At 60.7% G+C, this 16,983-nt stretch overlaps 3 protein-coding genes across 4 annotated transcripts in view; 1 reads left to right on the forward strand and 2 right to left on the reverse strand.

Moving 5' to 3' along the window:
- SQSTM1 (sequestosome 1) overlaps positions 1–1,461 on the reverse strand; it is an 86,637-nt gene extending 85,176 nt beyond the window's left edge. Inside the window, exon 1 of the mRNA XM_068981248.1 lies at positions 1,424–1,461. The gene's annotated coding sequence lies outside the window, so the exon portion shown is untranslated. The remainder of the gene's footprint in view (positions 1–1,423) is intronic.
- Positions 1,411–11,754, forward strand: MGAT4B (alpha-1,3-mannosyl-glycoprotein 4-beta-N-acetylglucosaminyltransferase B). 2 transcript variants are annotated; one of them, XM_068981245.1, is made up of 15 exons: positions 1,411–1,528; positions 6,416–6,601; positions 6,684–6,824; positions 6,905–7,038; positions 7,403–7,449; positions 7,733–7,846; positions 8,078–8,153; positions 8,275–8,389; positions 8,749–8,879; positions 9,034–9,141; positions 9,258–9,451; positions 10,860–10,938; positions 11,021–11,108; positions 11,191–11,303; positions 11,396–11,754. In XM_068981245.1, exons 1-15 carry the CDS (start codon positions 1,432–1,434, stop codon positions 11,417–11,419), a joined length of 1,647 nt encoding a protein of 548 aa, XP_068837346.1. In that variant the 5' UTR covers positions 1,411–1,431; the 3' UTR covers positions 11,420–11,754. The 2 variants fall into 2 exon arrangements, with proteins under 2 accessions (XP_068837346.1, XP_068837347.1); XM_068981246.1 differs by lacking the exon at positions 11,191–11,303.
- A 1,414-nt stretch (positions 11,755–13,168) lies between these two features.
- Positions 13,169–16,173, reverse strand: LTC4S (leukotriene C4 synthase). Its single transcript, XM_068981358.1, has 5 exons — positions 16,116–16,173; positions 13,867–13,966; positions 13,691–13,761; positions 13,511–13,592; positions 13,169–13,310 (listed from the first exon to the last, which is right to left on the reverse strand). Exons 1-5 carry the CDS (start codon positions 16,171–16,173, stop codon positions 13,169–13,171), a joined length of 453 nt encoding a protein of 150 aa, XP_068837459.1.
- Positions 16,174–16,983: the final 810 nt, after the last annotated feature.

The raw sequence follows: 16,983 nt of genomic DNA on the forward strand, positions 1-16,983 counted from the left end.
TGTTGCCAGCCACAGGCTGAGAGCAGCGATTAGCTGCAGGAGGTCCACTCTCTCAGAAGGATACAACAGAGGAGTGGAAAAGGAGAAAGAAGTAGAGAGATAACAAGAAGGGGAAAGAGACTAAGAGGAAGCGTTAAGCTTTGCCTGAATGAGGCCCCCAGGTGGGAAGAAGTGAGGTTTAGGTGATCACTTGTCACCAATGGTGGTCCCCCAGGAGCCCAGATCTTCTCCCGGGAAGCAGACAACTGTCCCAAGTTGGGTGCGAAAAATCTGCTACTGATCTGGGTTCTTGGCCTTCCTTAATCCTCAGAAATTGACTAGAGGAGAGACAAGAAATTCAGGCAAGGCTTTATTGGGGTCCTTGCTGCCACAGCAGTGAGGGAGAGTAACCCTTGCTGGCTCCTGAGGGCGGGGTGGGGGGGGGGCAAGCTGGTTCCTTAAATGGGGTGAAGGTAGGGTTGTGTCTAGGGGTTAGTCAGGAGGGGTGGCTTAGACGGTTTGCCCATGCTTCAGACCAAGTGCAAGGGGGCGTGCACAGTACCCTGTTTCTGCTCGTGGCTCTTCAGAAGTGGCAGTTGGGGTTTTCGGTCTTTTTGTATCTTGTACATGATTTGCCCCAACTGCCCACTCACACAGTAACTTTTAGTCCCTTGTAGCGTCTTTGTCTTTTGTTGCTGGATAAGAGCTTTGTGCAGGTGCAAGCACCGCAGCTAAGGGCTCCAGATCCCGGCCTGTCTCACTTCTGCCTAAACCCCTCAGACCTGGGACAGGGCCTGAGGGTCGTCAGGTAACCCGACTGAGGTCCAAATATGGGTTGGGAAGTTCACAAGGAAAACGTTATTGAGAAGGGGTTGGAGGGCTGACGCACGCCGCCACCACAGCGGACCGCACAGTCCGGCAGGCCCCTGCTTCGACCTACCTGAGGCCAGAGCCCAGGGCCCGCCACCCTCAACCCGCGAAGTCCAGGATGTGTAAGCCCGCACGCGGGGCCAGGGCCGCGGCCGCGAGGCGCACCGGCGCGATCCCCGGCGTTCGTCCCCCACCCCGCCCCTCGCGTACCGGTGTCGGCAGCGGGTGATGCGGCCCCTTTAAGTCCCGGCCGCCCCGCCCTTCGCAGCCAACTCCGCGGCGGCCCAGGATCCAGGCCGGGCCGCGGCTCTCGCCGCCCAGCCCAACCCAGCCCGGCCCGGCCCGGCCCGAGCGCCGAGCCTAGGCCGTCCGCTTCCCACAGCCTGGAGGAGCCGGCGGTGCGGCGCCCGGCCCGGTCCGCAGCCCGGCAGGCCGGCCCGCACCTCCGCCCGGCCCCGGGCTCGCAGCCCCTCCCCGCCCCGGGGCCGGGGCCCCTGCAGCCTCCCGGTCCCGGCGCTCCGGCCCCGGCCCCCCGGGCCATGCGGCCTCGGCCCCGCCGGCGCCCACCGCGTACCTGAGGAGATGAGGCTCCGCAATGGCGCCTTCCTGACGCTGCTGCTCCTCTGCCTGTGCGCCTTCTTCTCGCTCTCCTGGTACGCGGCGCTCAGCGGCCAGAAAGGTGAGCCCCTCCCCGCCGGCGCGGGCCCGCTCCCCTCCCGCCCCGGGCGCCGGCCTGGGCAGCGGGGCTCGGGCGCCCGCCGCGGAAGGCGGCCGGAAGCCGGCGCCGGCGCCCCCTCCCCGCCCGGCCGGCGCGGGGGCCGCCCCTCCCTGCGCGCCCCCACTTGTTTGCTGCCGGAGTAACGAAATTCTCCCCGGGCCGGGGCCGGGCCTCGAGCAGGGCGCCGGGCGGGCGCCCGGGACTGGCCTCCGCGAGTTCCGCCCGCGCTCGGGCGGGTCGCCCCCTCTGGCGAGCGGGGGAGCTCAGAGTTCCCAGAGAGGGAAGGGAGGCGCAGGGGCAGAGGCGGCTTCGGCGGCCCCGGGCACATGGATGCCCCGTTCCGGAGAGCCGCGTGAAGTGGCAGCCGGTCGTGCAGGCGGCACTGTCACTTCCCACCACCGCTCCGCCCCGGCCGGCTCCGCGTGCGGCTCCCGAGGGCCTCTGCAGCCCTCCTCCGGAACCTCTGGCCCCAGGACTCCTCCACGGGGAAGCCTTCCTCGGGCTGCCGGCCTGCGGGGTGCCGTGGGGGCCTCAGGAGCAGCCCACCTGGCTGCCGCTTCACTTGCGTTATGTGGCCTCACGTGAAGTTTGCTCCAGCTGGCCAGTTCACCGGCGAGGCCCTCCGAGTCTGCTAGCACACTTTGGGCTAAGGGGGCAGACCCCAGCACTGGCTCCATGTTGGCTGGGATGGATGGGGCTGAGTGGAGCCTTTGCTGAGGGCACAAGGCTGAGGAGGCCCTCGCAGGCCTCTGTCGACCCAGCCTGCAGCACCAGAGGCAGCAGGAAAAGCTGCTTCCTTCCTGCCTCTAGCTTTCCCTGCAGGAGGCCTAGGCAGGATCGGGCTGAGGCTGCTGACCTCAGCCTCACTCCCACCTCCTGCTTCCCTGTCCCCAGCAGAGGCTGCAGGAGGAGCCTTTCTGACCCTCGAAGTCCCCGTGTCCCCACCTGGCTCCTGTCCGCCCAGCTCAGCCCAGCCCTGTTTGGGTGGAGGCATGGGCTGTCCTTGGGGCACCAGAAGGCCTGGACAGAGAACCCTAGGACTTGGTACATAGAGGCCACGGCTGGAGCAGAGTTCTCTGTACGTCTCTGTATGTGGAGTGTTCGACCCAGGGAAGGGCATGGCTGGGGCAGAGTTCTGTGTAGCTGAGGTGTGTCACCTAGGGGAGGACACTTTGGACCCTCGGGAGAGTGGCCAGGTAGGGACTGGCTTGGAGGCCAAGGTGGGGCCGTACCTCATGGGCTGGGGCACGTTTGTTCAGTTGTGAGTGAAGTAGTGAGCCCTTGCACCCTGCCCTGGGCGAGGCCACAGTTCCCAGGTGCCTCTTGCAGCAGCTGCGTGCTCTCAGCTGGATGTCAGGAATTGCAGTGTCAGACCCCTACCTGTGCCAGGACACCAGACTGTGAGTCTGACTAGCCACAGTGTCCAGGAGCATGGGAGTGAGGGGGATGCCCACGGCTCCATTTAGGCCTGCTCTCCCTAAGGGCTTCCCAGGAGGCCCTGGTGGTAAAGAACCTGCCTGCCAATGCAGGAGGCTTAAGAGAAGTGGGTTCAATCCCTGGATCGGGAAGATCTCTTGGCGTGGCAACCCACTCCAGTATTCTTGCTTGGAGAATCCCATGGACGGAGGAGCCTGGCAGACTACAGCCCATGGGGTTGCAAAGAGTCGGACACACCTGAAGCTTCTTAGCAGCAGCAGTAGCAGCTCCCTAAGGGAAGCATCCAGGAGCCTGGTCAAAGAAGTGGGGTTCAGATGCAGAGTCCTTGTCCCTGGGGCCTGAAAGCCCAGAAGCCTGTGACATGTGACAAGAGGGTCACCTGGGCCTTCCCTACTGAGGGCTGCTACTGTTTTGCGGGGCCCAGTAGGATCTTGTCTTCGAAGGCCTGAAGAGAAGCCTGAGTCTGGGCTCTTATATGAACCTTTCTCATTTTTACATTGAGATGACTGTATTCAGCCTGTAGGGAAGCCAGACTAAATCGGAGACCAGACTGGACCTTGGCTTCCAGTTTGCAGTGAATACGGAACTCAGGAGAGGGCTGGCCCTGGCAGGGATGCTTAGAGGAAAAGCAGAGGAACCCAGATCTGTAGGGAAGGGAAGAGGTGGGCAGGGAGCCAGAGAGAAAGGAAAGTAGGAGCAGGTGGCATCCTGGAAGCCAAGGGCCAGGAAGGACACATAGGCCTTGGCAAGACCCGGGCTGCAGGTTTTAGGCTCACTTTCACATCCAGCCTTGACAAAATTTGTGCATCAGCTCCACTAATGCTCCAGTTACAGCCCTGCGAAAGGTCCCCAGGGAAGACAGCAGACCCTGCAGGGGGTTAGCCTGAGCCACACAGCCCTCCCCGTGTCTAGGCTGTCGCCTCTCTTAGACTTCAGCAATGATGGATGCCCGTCTTGACCCCTGGGAGAGTGGATGCAAATCCTGGAGAGGAGGTGGACACCTGCCCCCTTCTCCATGCTTCTGCCCCACTGCAGGTTAACAACAGACCTTCACTGGGCCTGGCACCTGCCTGTGCCTCTCTGGGCCTATTTTTCCATCCCTCAGTACAGGGCACAAGGTCTGTGCCCCAGCTTCAACCTTGACATCTGTTTCTTTAATGAAGAGGGACCCAAAGGGAAGCTTGTGGTCTGTGGCCTCAGATATCTTGATTATTTTGCCTTCTGGTAGAGGGAGGCGCAGGAAAGTCTCCAGTAGTGTGACCACAGCTGCCCCCAGGACTTGGAAAGAGGAAAGCTTCTGGCAAGAGGATCAGGGTAGGGAGCAGGCTATGCCCAGGCCTCAGTGGTCAGGGTGATTCGGGTCAGCAGGGCCCACCTCTGGGCCCACCTAGGACAGGCTAAGGTTGGACAGAGCACAGCCTACTTAAAAATCAGAGAAGGCCATGTGTGGGGGGAGCAGGGGCAGCAGGCAGAGAGTGTGAGGCCTCCTTACACTCCCTCCACCTCACAGAGGGCCCCGCTGCAGGGGGCTTCCTTGGGTATAGCCAGTAGCATTGGGGTGGGCATCAGGGACAGTAGGTAGGTAGGTGGAGACTGCAGGAGGAAGGCCACCTACCTGCTTAGGCAGCTCTGAACCACGTCCTACTGTGCCTCAGCACTCCCCACTTACACTTCCTGTTGGCCGCTGGGCGGGGGAGTGATGGGGGTGGCCAGCTCCCTGTTTAAAAGGTCAGGTTTCTGGGGTAACCTGGCTTTGGAACACAGAGCAGAGCCTCAAAGATCTGGTAACCTGACTCCTAACTCCCTCCCCAGTAGGGCTGTCCTGAGCACAGAAGCTTGAAGTGGCCTGGCCTTTGGCTCCAGGGGCAGTGTGTGGGGAGGGAGCCTGGGGCAAGCTTCTGACTTTGGAGTGCCTTATCAAGGACCTGCTTGGCGGGGCTGCTCCTTTCTCTTTTTCCAGAACTTAGCACTTAGGCCTCTGCCCTAGCTGCAGGAGGGGGTATCCTGGGATGACCAAATTTTGCCTTGGTCATGACCTTTGTGGCAAAAGTGACACCATCCTGGGGCATTCTGGGGGTTGTGATCCCCCTGAGGGATCAAGGAATATAAGAGCTGCCTGAGGATGAGAGGGGAGAAATCTGGAAGGCTTCCGAGACTTGGAGATTTTTGCACCGAGGCCTTGAAGGCTCCATGGGCTTTCATTAGGCCCGGAAGAGGAAAGGGAATCCCAGGCAGATGAAACAAGCATGTGTGAAAGCATAGATGTCAGACAAGGAAAAGGCAGTGTGTGTGATAGCAAATAAAGAGGGCAAAAGCCAGATTCGAAGAGGCCTTGAGAGGAACAGCCTGGCAGGACCGGGCTGCCTCAGCAGCAGCGGCAAATAGCACTGTTGTTTTTGTCTCCTTCTTGATTGCTCGGCCCTGCCAGGCCAGTGGAGCCAGGTACTTGGCACCCTGGGGCTCCCTGTCCACTGTCAGGCAGCCCCACCTCTGTGCTGCTTCAGGCCCATGTCCACCTCGGAGCCTGCAGATGGGACCCCGCTGGAGGTTCTGGTACAGGTCTCTCTGGGTGGCATGGTACAGGCCTGGGACAGCTCTTCAGAAAAGCAGGCCTCAGGGCATTCAGAGCTTGGGTTCCCTCTCTGCTGTTAATTGCTGAGGGACCTGTGACTCGTTTTTCAACTTCTTTTGTTCCTCTGAGCACTGGGGGCTGTAACTGCAGCAATCTCCCCACCCCCCTACTATGTGCGATTATGAATCCAGAGCTGGTGTCTAGTGTAGAATGACCGCCATGGGGACAGTGATGAATGCGCGTCTGGGGCTCACTCCTGCTTAGAGGATAGGAGGGGATGTTCAGGGAGGTTTCCTGTCCCCAGGGAGCCTTGGGGATGGGGCTGCCTGTGATCTCTGAAGTAGGGTGGGAAGCAAGGTGCAGAGGCTGAAAGAAGGAACGGGAAGGCTGGCCTCAACATCAGAACTGCTTGAGGAAGGCGGGTCTTGGATGGGCCCTTGGATGTCCTACCTCCTGGAAGGACGAGATGCTGCAAGGAGAAGCAGGAGGGGGCTGTGAGAGCTACTGGGAGGAGAGAACTCAGTCCTAGCCTTTTCCACCTCCAGCTTAGTTTGACCACGTGGGCCTGGAGGTGATCCTGCAGCCTTCCCACCCGAGACATCTCCTCAGTGGAGAAAATAAAGGGAGAGCCCTGGAGAGGACTCATTCCCCCTTTGGAGGCTTTTCTTCCGCAGGTGTGAGTGTCACTGTGACTTCAGAGTGGCTTTTACGTAAGCCCATGTGACCCACATGTAGCAGGCAGGAGACCAGATGTGAACAGCTGTGTGTGCTGACACACTCATGGGGCAGCAGGTCAGCTCGAGGCTGCCCCCTGGTGACAGCGTGCATACCACCCACAGGTGATGTGGTGGACGTCTACCAGCGGGAGTTCCTGGCCCTGCGGGACCGCTTGCATGCAGCCGAGCAGGAGAGCCTCAAGCGCTCCAAGGAGCTCAACCTGGTGCTGGATGAGATCAAGAGGGCCATGTCCGAGAGGCAGGCGCTTCGAGATGGAGACAGCAATCGCACCTGGGGCCGCCTACCGGGTGAGGGGGGGAGCGGGACGGTGGGGGCGCCAAGCTGGTGGGTAAGCTCCTTGTCTGACCTGCCCCTTCCCGACCCACCCAGAGGACCCCCGCCTGAAGCCCTGGAACGTTTCGCACAAGCACGTGCTGCACCTTCCCACGGTCTTCCACCACCTGCCGCACCTGCTGGCCAAGGAAAGCAGCCTGCAGCCGGCCGTGCGCGTGGGCCAGGGCCGCACCGGAGGTAGGGGCCCCGGAGAGGCCGAAGGCGGGCGGCGGGGCGATCCCCCGTGTGCCCAGGGCCGACCCTCCGCATCCCCGCAGTGTCGGTGGTGATGGGCATCCCGAGCGTGCGGCGCGAGGTGCACTCCTACCTGACTGACACGCTGCACTCACTCATCTCGGAGCTGAGCCCGCAGGAGAAGGAGGACTCGGTCATCGTGGTGCTGATTGCGGAGGCGAGTGGGCGGGGCCGGGCTGGGGCCCTCAGTGCAGGGCAGAAAGGAGCGGGGAGAGGAAAACAGGGTTTCAGAGGAACAGACCCGCAAGTTCAGTTGGTTTCATTCAGACACTTGCCAAGGTAAAAAGTTAAAAGAGACAGTTTACCTTCTCCTCCTAGGGATGTGAAGTTACATAGTCCACCCCACCTCTTGGCCCCAGGTATCTAGAAGGGCTTTCTCTGAGGCACCTATGGTCCCTAGGCCCAGCCTTACTTAGCCTTTAGGATGGTGGGAGAAAGAGCTGTGTCCTTCCCCCAGCCTTTTCTTCCAGGCCATTTGGGGTGACAGCCTGACTCAGGGAGGGCACTTGGTCTTCCCACAGACTGACCCACAGTATACCTCGCTGGTGACAGAGAATATCAAGGCCTTGTGAGTACTGGCAGCCCAGCAAGGCTGGTGAAGGGAGGACTCTGAGGTGCTGGGCAGCAGGAGCCTTCCGTCTGTGGGAAAGGGTGCTTCCCTTCTAGGCTGTGGGGGTGGGTGTGTAGAGATGACCCAACCCCTCTGAAGCCTCTGTGTCAGCAGGGTGGGTGTGGTACTGGGGGAGGTCTGCCTGGTGGGCTTTAGGTAAAGGGTGGGGTCTAGTTAGCTCAGTTCTGCCCCTGCTCTGGCCCCTGGAGGCTGCACACTCACTGGGCCTTCCTGTCCCCAGGTTCCCTACGGAGATCCATTCTGGGCTCCTGGAAGTCATCTCCCCTTCTCCCCACTTCTACCCTGACTTCTCCCGCCTCCGAGAGTCCTTTGGAGACCCCAAGGAGAGAGTCAGGTACTAGTCCCACCCCTCTCCCTCTGCCCCCAGCAGCCTGTCCCCCTGTGCTAAGGAACCTAGCCTCTGGGTGTCTTGAGTCCCGAGTCCTTTTCTGCACTGCCTCCATTGTTCCATTTGAGGACCCCTGCATGGGGGCAGGGGGCCTGCTACCCACTCAGTGGCCTCCGTGGTGGCCACACTGGAGGTGGAGGGGTCTGAGTTCTTGAGGCCCCTTCCCCTGGTCGACAGGTGGAGGACCAAACAGAACCTTGATTACTGCTTCCTCATGATGTATGCCCAGTCCAAAGGCATCTACTACGTGCAGGTGAGCCCTGACTCCCTGCTCTGGCCCCCTTTGCCCCCTGTACGGGCCTGGGTGGCGGGCCCTGCCCTCCCTGTGCCCATCCTGAGTCCTGGCCCCCTTCTACCTACCCACCACTGTGCAGCTGGAAGACGACATCATAGCCAAGCCCAACTACCTGAGCACCATGAAGAACTTTGCACTCCAGCAGCCCTCGGAAGACTGGATGATCCTGGAGTTCTCCCAGCTGGGTTTCATTGGTGTGCCAGCCCCCTCCCTGCCCAACTGGCCTGACCAGAAGCTCTCTCTCCAGCCCACTTCTGCCTCTGTCCTCAGCTCTCAGCCCCCTGCCCTGTTCCCAAGCCCAGGTCAGGCTCTGAGCCTTTTCCTCGAGTGCCCGCTGTAGCCCCTCCTGACCTATATTCCTGCCTGCCCCTCTGCATCAAGATGTTTGGGCTCACCAGCCCATCTGCCCTCTTCTTACCCACACCTGCCTGCAGCCAGCCAGAGGTTTTGCTATAGGACGACCCTCCCCAGAGTCCCCCAGAGGGATTAAGAGGAAGTAGGTCACGGCAGAGCTGCCTTCTCAGCACCCTTTTCCCCCTACTCCTACTCTCAGGGAAGATGTTCAAGTCTCTGGACCTGAGCGTCATTGTGGAGTTCATCCTTATGTTCTACCGGGACAAGCCCATTGACTGGCTCCTGGACCACATTCTTTGGGTGAAGGTCTGCAACCCTGAGAAGGATGCGGTGAGCAGGGCCTGCACAGAGGCGGGCGGGGCGGTGGAGCAAGCAGCCTCCTTCAGGGACTGTGTTGGTGATCGTGTGCCCGACAGGAGAAGACTGTGTTGCTGGCTGGAGGAGTTTCTGTCTTCAGCCCCAGTGTGTCACCCTCCCTCCACAGAAGCACTGCGACCGGCAGAAAGCCAACCTGCGGATCCGCTTCAAGCCTTCCCTCTTCCAGCATGTGGGCACCCACTCCTCACTGGCGGGCAAGATCCAGAAACTGAAGGTGGGCAGTGCCGCACTGGAGCTGGTCGAGCCCAGCAGGGCCCGGCCCGAGCTCGGGCGAGGAGGCGGCAGGGCAGCCCAGGGCCCACCCGAGCACCTCTGTCCCTCCGCCACTAGGACAAGGACTTTGGGAAGCACGCGCTGCGGATGGAGCACGTGAACCCACCAGCAGAGGTGAGCACGAGCCTCAAGACGTACCAGCACTTCACCCTGGAGAAGGCCTATTTGCACGAGGATTTCTTCTGGGCCTTCACGCCCTCTGCAGGGGACTTCATCCGCTTCCGCTTCTTCCAGCCGCTGCGACTGGAGCGGTCAGTACCAGCGCCCACAGACCCACTTTAGGGGAGGGGGAGGGTGGCTACCGCAGTTCAAGCCTCACCACAAATTTCTAACCCTACTGATTCCCCTCTGTGACCCCCCAGCAGATTATTTAATGTTGTTAGGTTTTCTTATCTGAAAAGTATAGCTCAGAACAGTAGCTACAGAATTCCCCGGTGGTCCAGTGGAAAGACTCAGGCTTTCACTGCTGTGGAACCGGGTTCAGGCCCTGATTGGCGAAATAAGATCCATAAGCTGTGTATGGTGAGGACAAAAAAGAAGCAACAGTAGCTACTTCATAAAGGCAAGTTCAGCATCGCCCACAGGAGCTTGGTGACATTGCCCGTCACCCTCGGCCTTATGAGTAAGTTGCTTTGTACAGTCCAATGACTGCTTTGGGTGGTGCCCAACTTGGCCGAGTACCACAGGGCCCACTGAAAGGTTGTTGCTGAGCCATGAAAGACGCCAGGATTCTTGGCCTCCAGAGGAGAGGAATTCAATCTGGGGCCAGAGACAAGGCTTGATTGCTCAGAGCTTTTGTGTGATCAAGTTTTATTAAAATATAAAAGAGATAGAGAAAGCTTCTGACCTAGACATCAGAAGAGGGCAGAAGGAGTTGCCCCCCTGCTAGCTTTTAGCAGTATGTTTTATGCCTATCAGCGGGTTGCTAATTAGAGAAAGGAGATGTCTCAAAACTCAGAGTGGCACCAGGCCCCTCACCCACAACATGCGTGTTTGAGATAACATTGGCATTACGTGAGTCATCCCGGGCCATAAAACGACTGACATGAATCATGAAGAAAGGCAGGTTTCCAAGTAAATACGTATCTTCATTAACATAGATTAGGAGAACAATGTATGAGTAAAATATACCGGTTTGTTGAGCCCTTATTGGTTCTGAGTCTTAAGCAGAATCATCTTGAAGAAAGACACAGTCTAGGGTAAATACATAGTTCATTAACATAGCTTAAGAAAACCACTTCCATAAGAAAAACATTGGTTAGCTCAAGGTTTGAGAAAAGTTAGGTTCAGGTGGAACCAGGTGTCATCATGCCAACACAGAATTTTACCTCCTTTTAATTTTGTATAGAGAAGGAAAAAAGTGTCTAACACTTGCCTGTTTCCTCCATTTGGAGAACCCTGGTCTTCCTTCCTGTTCCCCTCTCACCACCGACTGCAGTCCTGGCCCTGGCCTGGCCTTTTCTCTGCTGGGCGTCATCCCTCGGCAGTGCCCCACCGACTGCAGTCCCGGCCCAGGCCTGGCCTCTTCTCTGCTGGGTGTCAGGCCTAGGCAGTGCCCCACCCCTGCAGTCCTGGCCGGGGCCTGGCCTTTTCTCTGCTGGGCGTCATGCATAGGTAGTGCTCCCCCCTGCAGCAGCTCACAGGCCTGTCTGGCCGCAGGTTCTTCTTCCGCAGTGGCAACATCGAGCACCCAGAGGACAAGCTGTTCAACACATCTGTGGAGGTGTTGCCCTTTGATGTGAGTGTGGTGGGGGGTGGGTGTGCACTGAGGCCTGCCCCTCCCACAGCCACCGGCTTCAGCCTCTTGATTTTGCCCCCAGAACCCCCAGTCAGACAAGGAGGCCCTGCAGGAGGGCCATTCGGTCACTCTGCAGTACCCTCGGAGCCCTGATGGCTACCTCCAGATAGGTGAGTGAGGGGCCACCAAGCGGAGGTGGGGGCGAGGCTCGATGAGCAGCGCTCTGGGCCTCTCACTGCTGCACTCCCCCAGGCTCCTTCTACAAGGGCGTGGCACAGGGTGAAGTGGACCCTGCTTTCGGCCCCCTGGAAGCACTGCGCCTCTCCATCCAGACAGACTCACCTGTGTGGGTGATTCTGAGCGAGGTGACATGGGCCAGGGGATGGGGAGCTGTACCCAGCAGCTAAACCCCAGCGTTCCCTGAAACCCCAGCTGATACTGAGCCTGGTTCTTCCAGATTTTCCTGAAAAAGGCTGACTAAGCTGAGACTTATGAAGGTGCATTTTAGCTGGTCCTGAAGCCCGGGAGACCTGAGATGTCGCCGCTGCCCCCGGAGGGCCAGGCACGGCCGCCCCAGCCCGGGGTTCTGCCTGGGAGCGCGCTCCGCCGGCCTGGGGTGGCCGCTGGCCCGGAGGCCCCAGGAACTGGTGCTGCCCCGCCCGCCGGCCGCGGGGAAGAGGCAGGCGGCGCCTACACTGTGCCTGAGGCCGGCGCGCCGCCCGGAGCCGCTCCCTCCTGGCCCCGTCGGGCCGGGCCGTTTCGGAAGAGCTGTTTGCTGGGCGCCCACTGTCTCCAGCGCGAACACTGGAATCCATACGCTACTTCATGTGCTGTGTTTTTTATTCTTGGATACATTTGATTTTTTCACGTTAAGTCCACATATACTTCTATGAGAGCGTTCCTTGTAATAAAGGGTTAATGACGTGTTCGCCTCTAATTGGCTATATCATCAGGCGCCCCTGCCTTGCCGCGTGGCCCAGCACGACCTAGCCTCCATTTCCTGGGAGTGGCGGCTTGGTGACTAGGTAACTGACGGAGCTAGTGTGGAATCTGTGCCCCACCGCCCGCTTCCAAGACGACCTTCCTCAGAGCCCTCCCCCTAGCACCCATCATAGCTGTGGAAGTGCCTGCAGCCGCCTCTCAAAGGCACGCCCCCGTCTCCTCTCCCCACGCATTCGTGGGTCTCGCCCTGCTTTGACCCCCGTTTCCAAGGCGCAGCTTCATGGGTCTCTGACCCATCTTAGGGTCTCAGCTGGCTCAGGGCCTTTGCTGTTACCTGGTTCCTCTCCTCTCCATTCTCACCTAAAAGCCACCTCTTTAGGGACTATTCCTGGTGCGCATTCCTTCCAGATCTGGGCCCCAAAACACCCAGACGTTTACCGGAGAGCGCCTGTGCGTGTGTGCTAAGCCGCTTCAGCCGTGTCCGAGTTTTTGCAACCCGTGGACTGTGGCCCGCCAGGCTCCTCTGTCCTTGCGATTCTCCAGGCAAGAATTTTGGAGCACGCCAATCAACCGGATTGATTCCATTCCTCGTCTTTCCCAGCTCTACCGGCTGCAGCAGGTTGCCCGCAACACCTGTGCTCAGTCGCGCCCGACTCTGGTGACCCCATCCCACCACGCTCCTCTGTCATGGGATTTTCCAGGCAAGAATAGTGGAGTGGATTGCCGTTTCCTCCTCCAGGGGACCTTCCCTACCCAGGGATGGAACCCATGTTTACTGTGTCTCCTGCATCAGCAAGTGAATTCTTTACCACTGTGCCACCTAGGCATCTAGATGCTGGTAACCCAGTGCCGATCCCAAAAAGTCCCTTGTGTTGGCTGTGACGGCCAGGGTACACGGAATAGGGCGGCTGAGGGTCAGCGGAGAGGCAGGGTTCATAGGAGGGACAGGCGAGGAAAGCACTGACCGCAGGGAGAAGCCCTGGGTGAGCATCGGCGAGAAAGGGCGCCTGCGCCCCGAGCGTGTGCCTCTGGGGTCTGGGAACAGGACAGGACCCGGGACCCGATCGAGCTCCCCCGGGGCGGGGGGGTGGGGAGGGGGGCCTCGTGCCTTCCGCAGCCCAGCCTCCGCCCGGCAGCCGCAGTTAGACCCCTGCAGGCTCTACAACCCGCATTGCGCGACACATTTCGACCGAGAGAGTGCACTCGGGGTCCTGTCATGGACGCTTTAATGAGAAACTGGAGGAGGCTCCGGTTCAACTGCAGCTCCGTCGTCCAGGCGTCCTCTGTCTCAGGCCCTCAGCAGCAGTTTCCGGAGCTGTCCAAGGAGCGTGGCGCGCAGCACGGCCGGGAGGAAGTGGGCGAGCAGGCCAAGGGCCGCCAGGGCCACGAGAAGCCAGAGCGCGCGCGCGCTCGCGTACAGCGGGGCCAGCCTGCGAGTGGGGCTCAGCGGCGGCGGGGCAGGACGCCGAACCCAGCCCGACCCCACAGCCCGCCTCCACCGGGAGCCCGCCCACTGGGCCCCGAAAGGGACCCGCCTCCAACCAGCAGCCCGGCCCCGCCCGCGCTCCGCTGGCGGCCTCGGCCGTCCCCGCCCTGCCCATCTACCACCTTTGCCCGCCCCGCTTCTCACCTCTGCTGCGCAGAGCGCGCGTAGCCCTGGAAGTAGCGGAGGCGCGCGAACAGGTAGACAAGACCACACAGTGCCGCCGCGCCTGGGGCAGGGGACGGGACGGCGGGGCGGGCTGAGGTGAGCCCGCTGCTGCGGGGACCCCCAGGCTCCGGTGCGCGCGCCCCTAGCCCACGTCCAAACCTTCGTGAAAGAAGATGCCGGCCACCCAGAGCGTGGCGAGGAACAGCGGGAAGTACTCGCTGCAGTTCACTCTGCGGTGCGGGCGGGGCAGCATGAAGGCGCCGGCCCGCTCCCTCAGAGCCTGCCCGCCCGGGGCTGCCTCGCTGCCCACCCCGCGCCCTCCCGCCGCGGCTCACTGGGCTCGGTAGATGCGCTCGAACTCCGGCGGGCCGGTGGTGAGCGGCGGCGACACGCGGAAGGCTCTGCGCGCCGAGATCACCTGCAGAGAGAAGTAGGCTGGGGACGGAGGTGTTGCAGGAGTCAGACTCGGCACCCTGACTCCCGGCCTAGCTGCCCGTCTTTGATCCCTGCTCCACGCCCTGCTCGTGGAGACTCCCCTTTAAAGCCCAACATAAGAGGACCGCCGGACCCCGCTCGTCTCCGGTGTCCATGACACTCAATAGAGAGGGCAGGGTGTGGGCCTGGGCCTCTGAGAGGTCCTGTCCAGCCCAGTGAGTGTAGGAGGAAGGGATGACACGTCACAGGACACCTGCCCTCGAAAGGACTTTGCTCCTGAATTAGTTTGACTCGCAAAACACAAGCAGATACCCGATTCCCACCCTCTAGGCATGGACTGTGGCCAACGGCCTTGGACGGGGAGTCCCGCTTAAAGGCAGTGAAAGTGAAAGTGTTCGTCGCTCAGTCCTGTCTGACTGTTTGAGACCCCATGGACTGTAGCCCACCAAGCTCCTTTGTCCAAGGGATTTTCCAAGCAAGAACACTGGAGTGGGTTGCCATTTCCTTCTCCAGGGGATCTTCCCGAACCAGGGATCCAACCCGGGTCTCCTGTATTGCAGGCAGGTTCTTTACCAACTGAGCCACTGTTGGCTGCATCCTTCCAGCTTCAAGGGAGCACACACCTTGGGCCATCGTCCCTGCTCCCCCACCCACAGAGTTCACCAGGAGGGACCTCCTGGATTGCTGTGCCTGCAAACTGTGGCGTCCAGTCCTGCTTCGGTTTCTCTGTTCAGCCTCTCTGGACTCTGCCTCAGTCGGTGTCTAGATAACCTCTCCTCTGCCCCCAGGTGGTTAACAGCTGGGACTCTTCTAGTCCAACTCCAAACCACCGACCTCTGCCGCTCTGCCTTCCGACACCGATGGGTACAGAGAGAGTGGGGGCTGACTCTTGAGAGCCTGAGTGCGCAGGAACCCTTCTATTCTACTTGGTCGCAGGCCAGGTGCCCACCACACACACAGTTGCAGTACTGGGTGTCTCCAGGTATCTTCCTGCAACTTCTGTGGCTCTGATGCCCTTGGTGCCAGGCTTCCTGTAGGGCTCAACCTGAGTGCACTGTGAATACGGACAGTGGCCTTGCCAGGACCATGCAGGGTCTGGAGGGCGGCCCGGTGGCTACCTGAGGAGGACCTGATGGGTGAGCTCGCTGCTATGGCTGGAGATCAACTCAGTCTGCTCAGCGGCTCCAGGGCCCCTGCCTCAGGCTGTGTCTCATCCTAGGGCATGTCTGTCCCAGGAATGTGTCATCTAGGGCCAATCTGAAGAGAGCACTCAGCAGGCACCTTTGGGGGTTTCAGCCCAGTTCAGCTTCACACAGTTCCAGGATAAACAGAGTGCCTTTGAAGGCAGGGCCAGGGGATGGGGTCCTCCCACTGGGACACCCAGAGAGGAGACAGGTGGAGAGGGCAGCAGCCATCTGGAGTAGGGCTGCCTCAGGCCCACGGCTGTCCCACTTCTATACCCAACATCAGGACGCCCATTCATGCTGGCACCCTGCCCTCCTGCTCAGGTTAACATGGCTGGATGCCCCACTTTCTCACTGAAAGCCCTGCCCCGCCTCCAGGGCTCTTTATGCTGCTCAGGGGACCACCCCCAGCCCCAAGCCTACCTCACTCATCCCTCAGGTGCCTTTTTCCATTTCCCTGCCCATCCCCTAGGCCTTTGCTCCTCCTCCTCCTCCCAGTCCTTTTGGCCCTTATTGGCCTAGCCTTGTGCTGGCAGAACTCAAACTGTCCACCCTAGGCTTGCTTCAGCTGCCAGGTCACCCGAGTGTTCCCAAAGGCCCCACAACCACAGCAGATCCCACCTGGCCCTCCAGACCTCCTCTTGTCCAGGATCTCATCTCAGGAGTCGAGACGCCCCTAGGTCAGGCACCTCTCAGCCATGGTCCCTGCCCAGAGTTTCACAGTTTGCCCTGCAGACACCCTTCCAGGGTCTCTCCCCTTCCCACTTGGGGAAAGTGCCAGGCCTTCAGCCCTGGAGCATCCCTTCCTCTGGGGCCAGCAGAGCTCGAGTCCCAGGAGTCTGGGCTGTCCCTCACCTAGGCCTGGCCTTTCCAGCACTCCCCCGACCCTGCCCAGAGCCTGGAGGGAGGAAGGCAGACCGCAGGGGTCCGAGGCCCACCCACCTCCCGAGCAGGAGCCAGCCCACCTTGCAGCAGCACGCCCAGGAGGGTGACAGTGGCCAGAAGGGCTGCCTCGTCCTTCATGGTGGCAGCGGCTCTGACAGGCCAGGCTGGCCTGCGAGCGGATTGTCTGCGGGGCTTTATCACCCTCGTCTGCTGCTCGGAGGCTGGCCCCGGAGAGGAAGAGTGGCCCGCTCCCCCCGCCCCTCCTCAGGGGCTGCGCGGGTGGGGAGGGGTGTGGCCACAGCCTGGGAGAGCCTGGGCAGCTGAGCAGGCGGAAACAGGACCGCTTGGAGCCTGGGCGGCGGAGAGTGGTTGCCGGGGGACAGCCCAGCCTCCTCCTCCCAGTCCTTTTGGCCCTTATTGGCCTAGCCTTGTGCTGGCAGAACTCAAACTGTCCACCCTAGGCTTGCTTCAGCTGCCAGGTCACCCGAGTGTTCCCAAAGGCCCCACAACCACAGCAGATCCCACCTGGCCCTCCAGACCTCCTCTTGTCCAGGATCTCATCTCAGGAATCGAGACGCTCCTACTTGAACCACCCATTGCCATCACTTCCCAGTTCATTCTCAAATCCACCCCCTGTGCCGCCTTCCGAGGCCCACCCTGCCCCAGTCACCTCTTGCTTGGCCACGGGTCAGGGGCTCCCCATGCACTCCTGGCCCTGGCCCCCTATCAGCCCACTCCTGTATCTCCCGCTCCCAAGCTGGGGTTGTTTTATAACATGCAACTCTGACTATAAGGTACTCCAAGCACCCAGCCCACACTGGGCACAGCCAAGTCCTTGCTCCCTTCCAGAAAACCTGACGTCCACCAGTTCCACCGCTGCCTGAGCTCCGTGCACGTGGGCCATCCCAAAGGCCACCGGGCTGGCCTGGTCAGCCCCCTCGGGATGGC

This window comes from Capricornis sumatraensis, chromosome 9 (genome assembly GCF_032405125.1).
Source record: "Capricornis sumatraensis isolate serow.1 chromosome 9, serow.2, whole genome shotgun sequence".
Classification (NCBI taxonomy): Eukaryota; Metazoa; Chordata; class Mammalia; order Artiodactyla; family Bovidae; genus Capricornis; species Capricornis sumatraensis.

Coding starts and splice junctions, on each gene's coding strand:
- MGAT4B (XM_068981245.1), top strand. CDS start 1,432: ATGAGGCTCCGCAATGGCGCCTTCCTGACGCTGCTGCTCCTCTGCCTG. Junction 6,602..6,683: donor CACCTGGGGCCGCCTACCGG/GTGAGGGGGGGA, acceptor CGACCCACCCAG/AGGACCCCCGCCTGAAGCCC. Junction 8,880..9,033: donor GCAACCCTGAGAAGGATGCG/GTGAGCAGGGCC, acceptor CTCCCTCCACAG/AAGCACTGCGACCGGCAGAA.
- LTC4S (XM_068981358.1), bottom strand. CDS start 16,173: ATGAAGGACGAGGCAGCCCTTCTGGCCACTGTCACCCTCCTGGGCGTG. Junction 13,762..13,866: donor GAGCGCATCTACCGAGCCCA/GTGAGCCGCGGC, acceptor CCCGCACCGCAG/AGTGAACTGCAGCGAGTACT. Junction 13,311..13,510: donor GCGCGCTCTGCGCAGCAGAG/GTGAGAAGCGGG, acceptor CCCCACTCGCAG/GCTGGCCCCGCTGTACGCGA.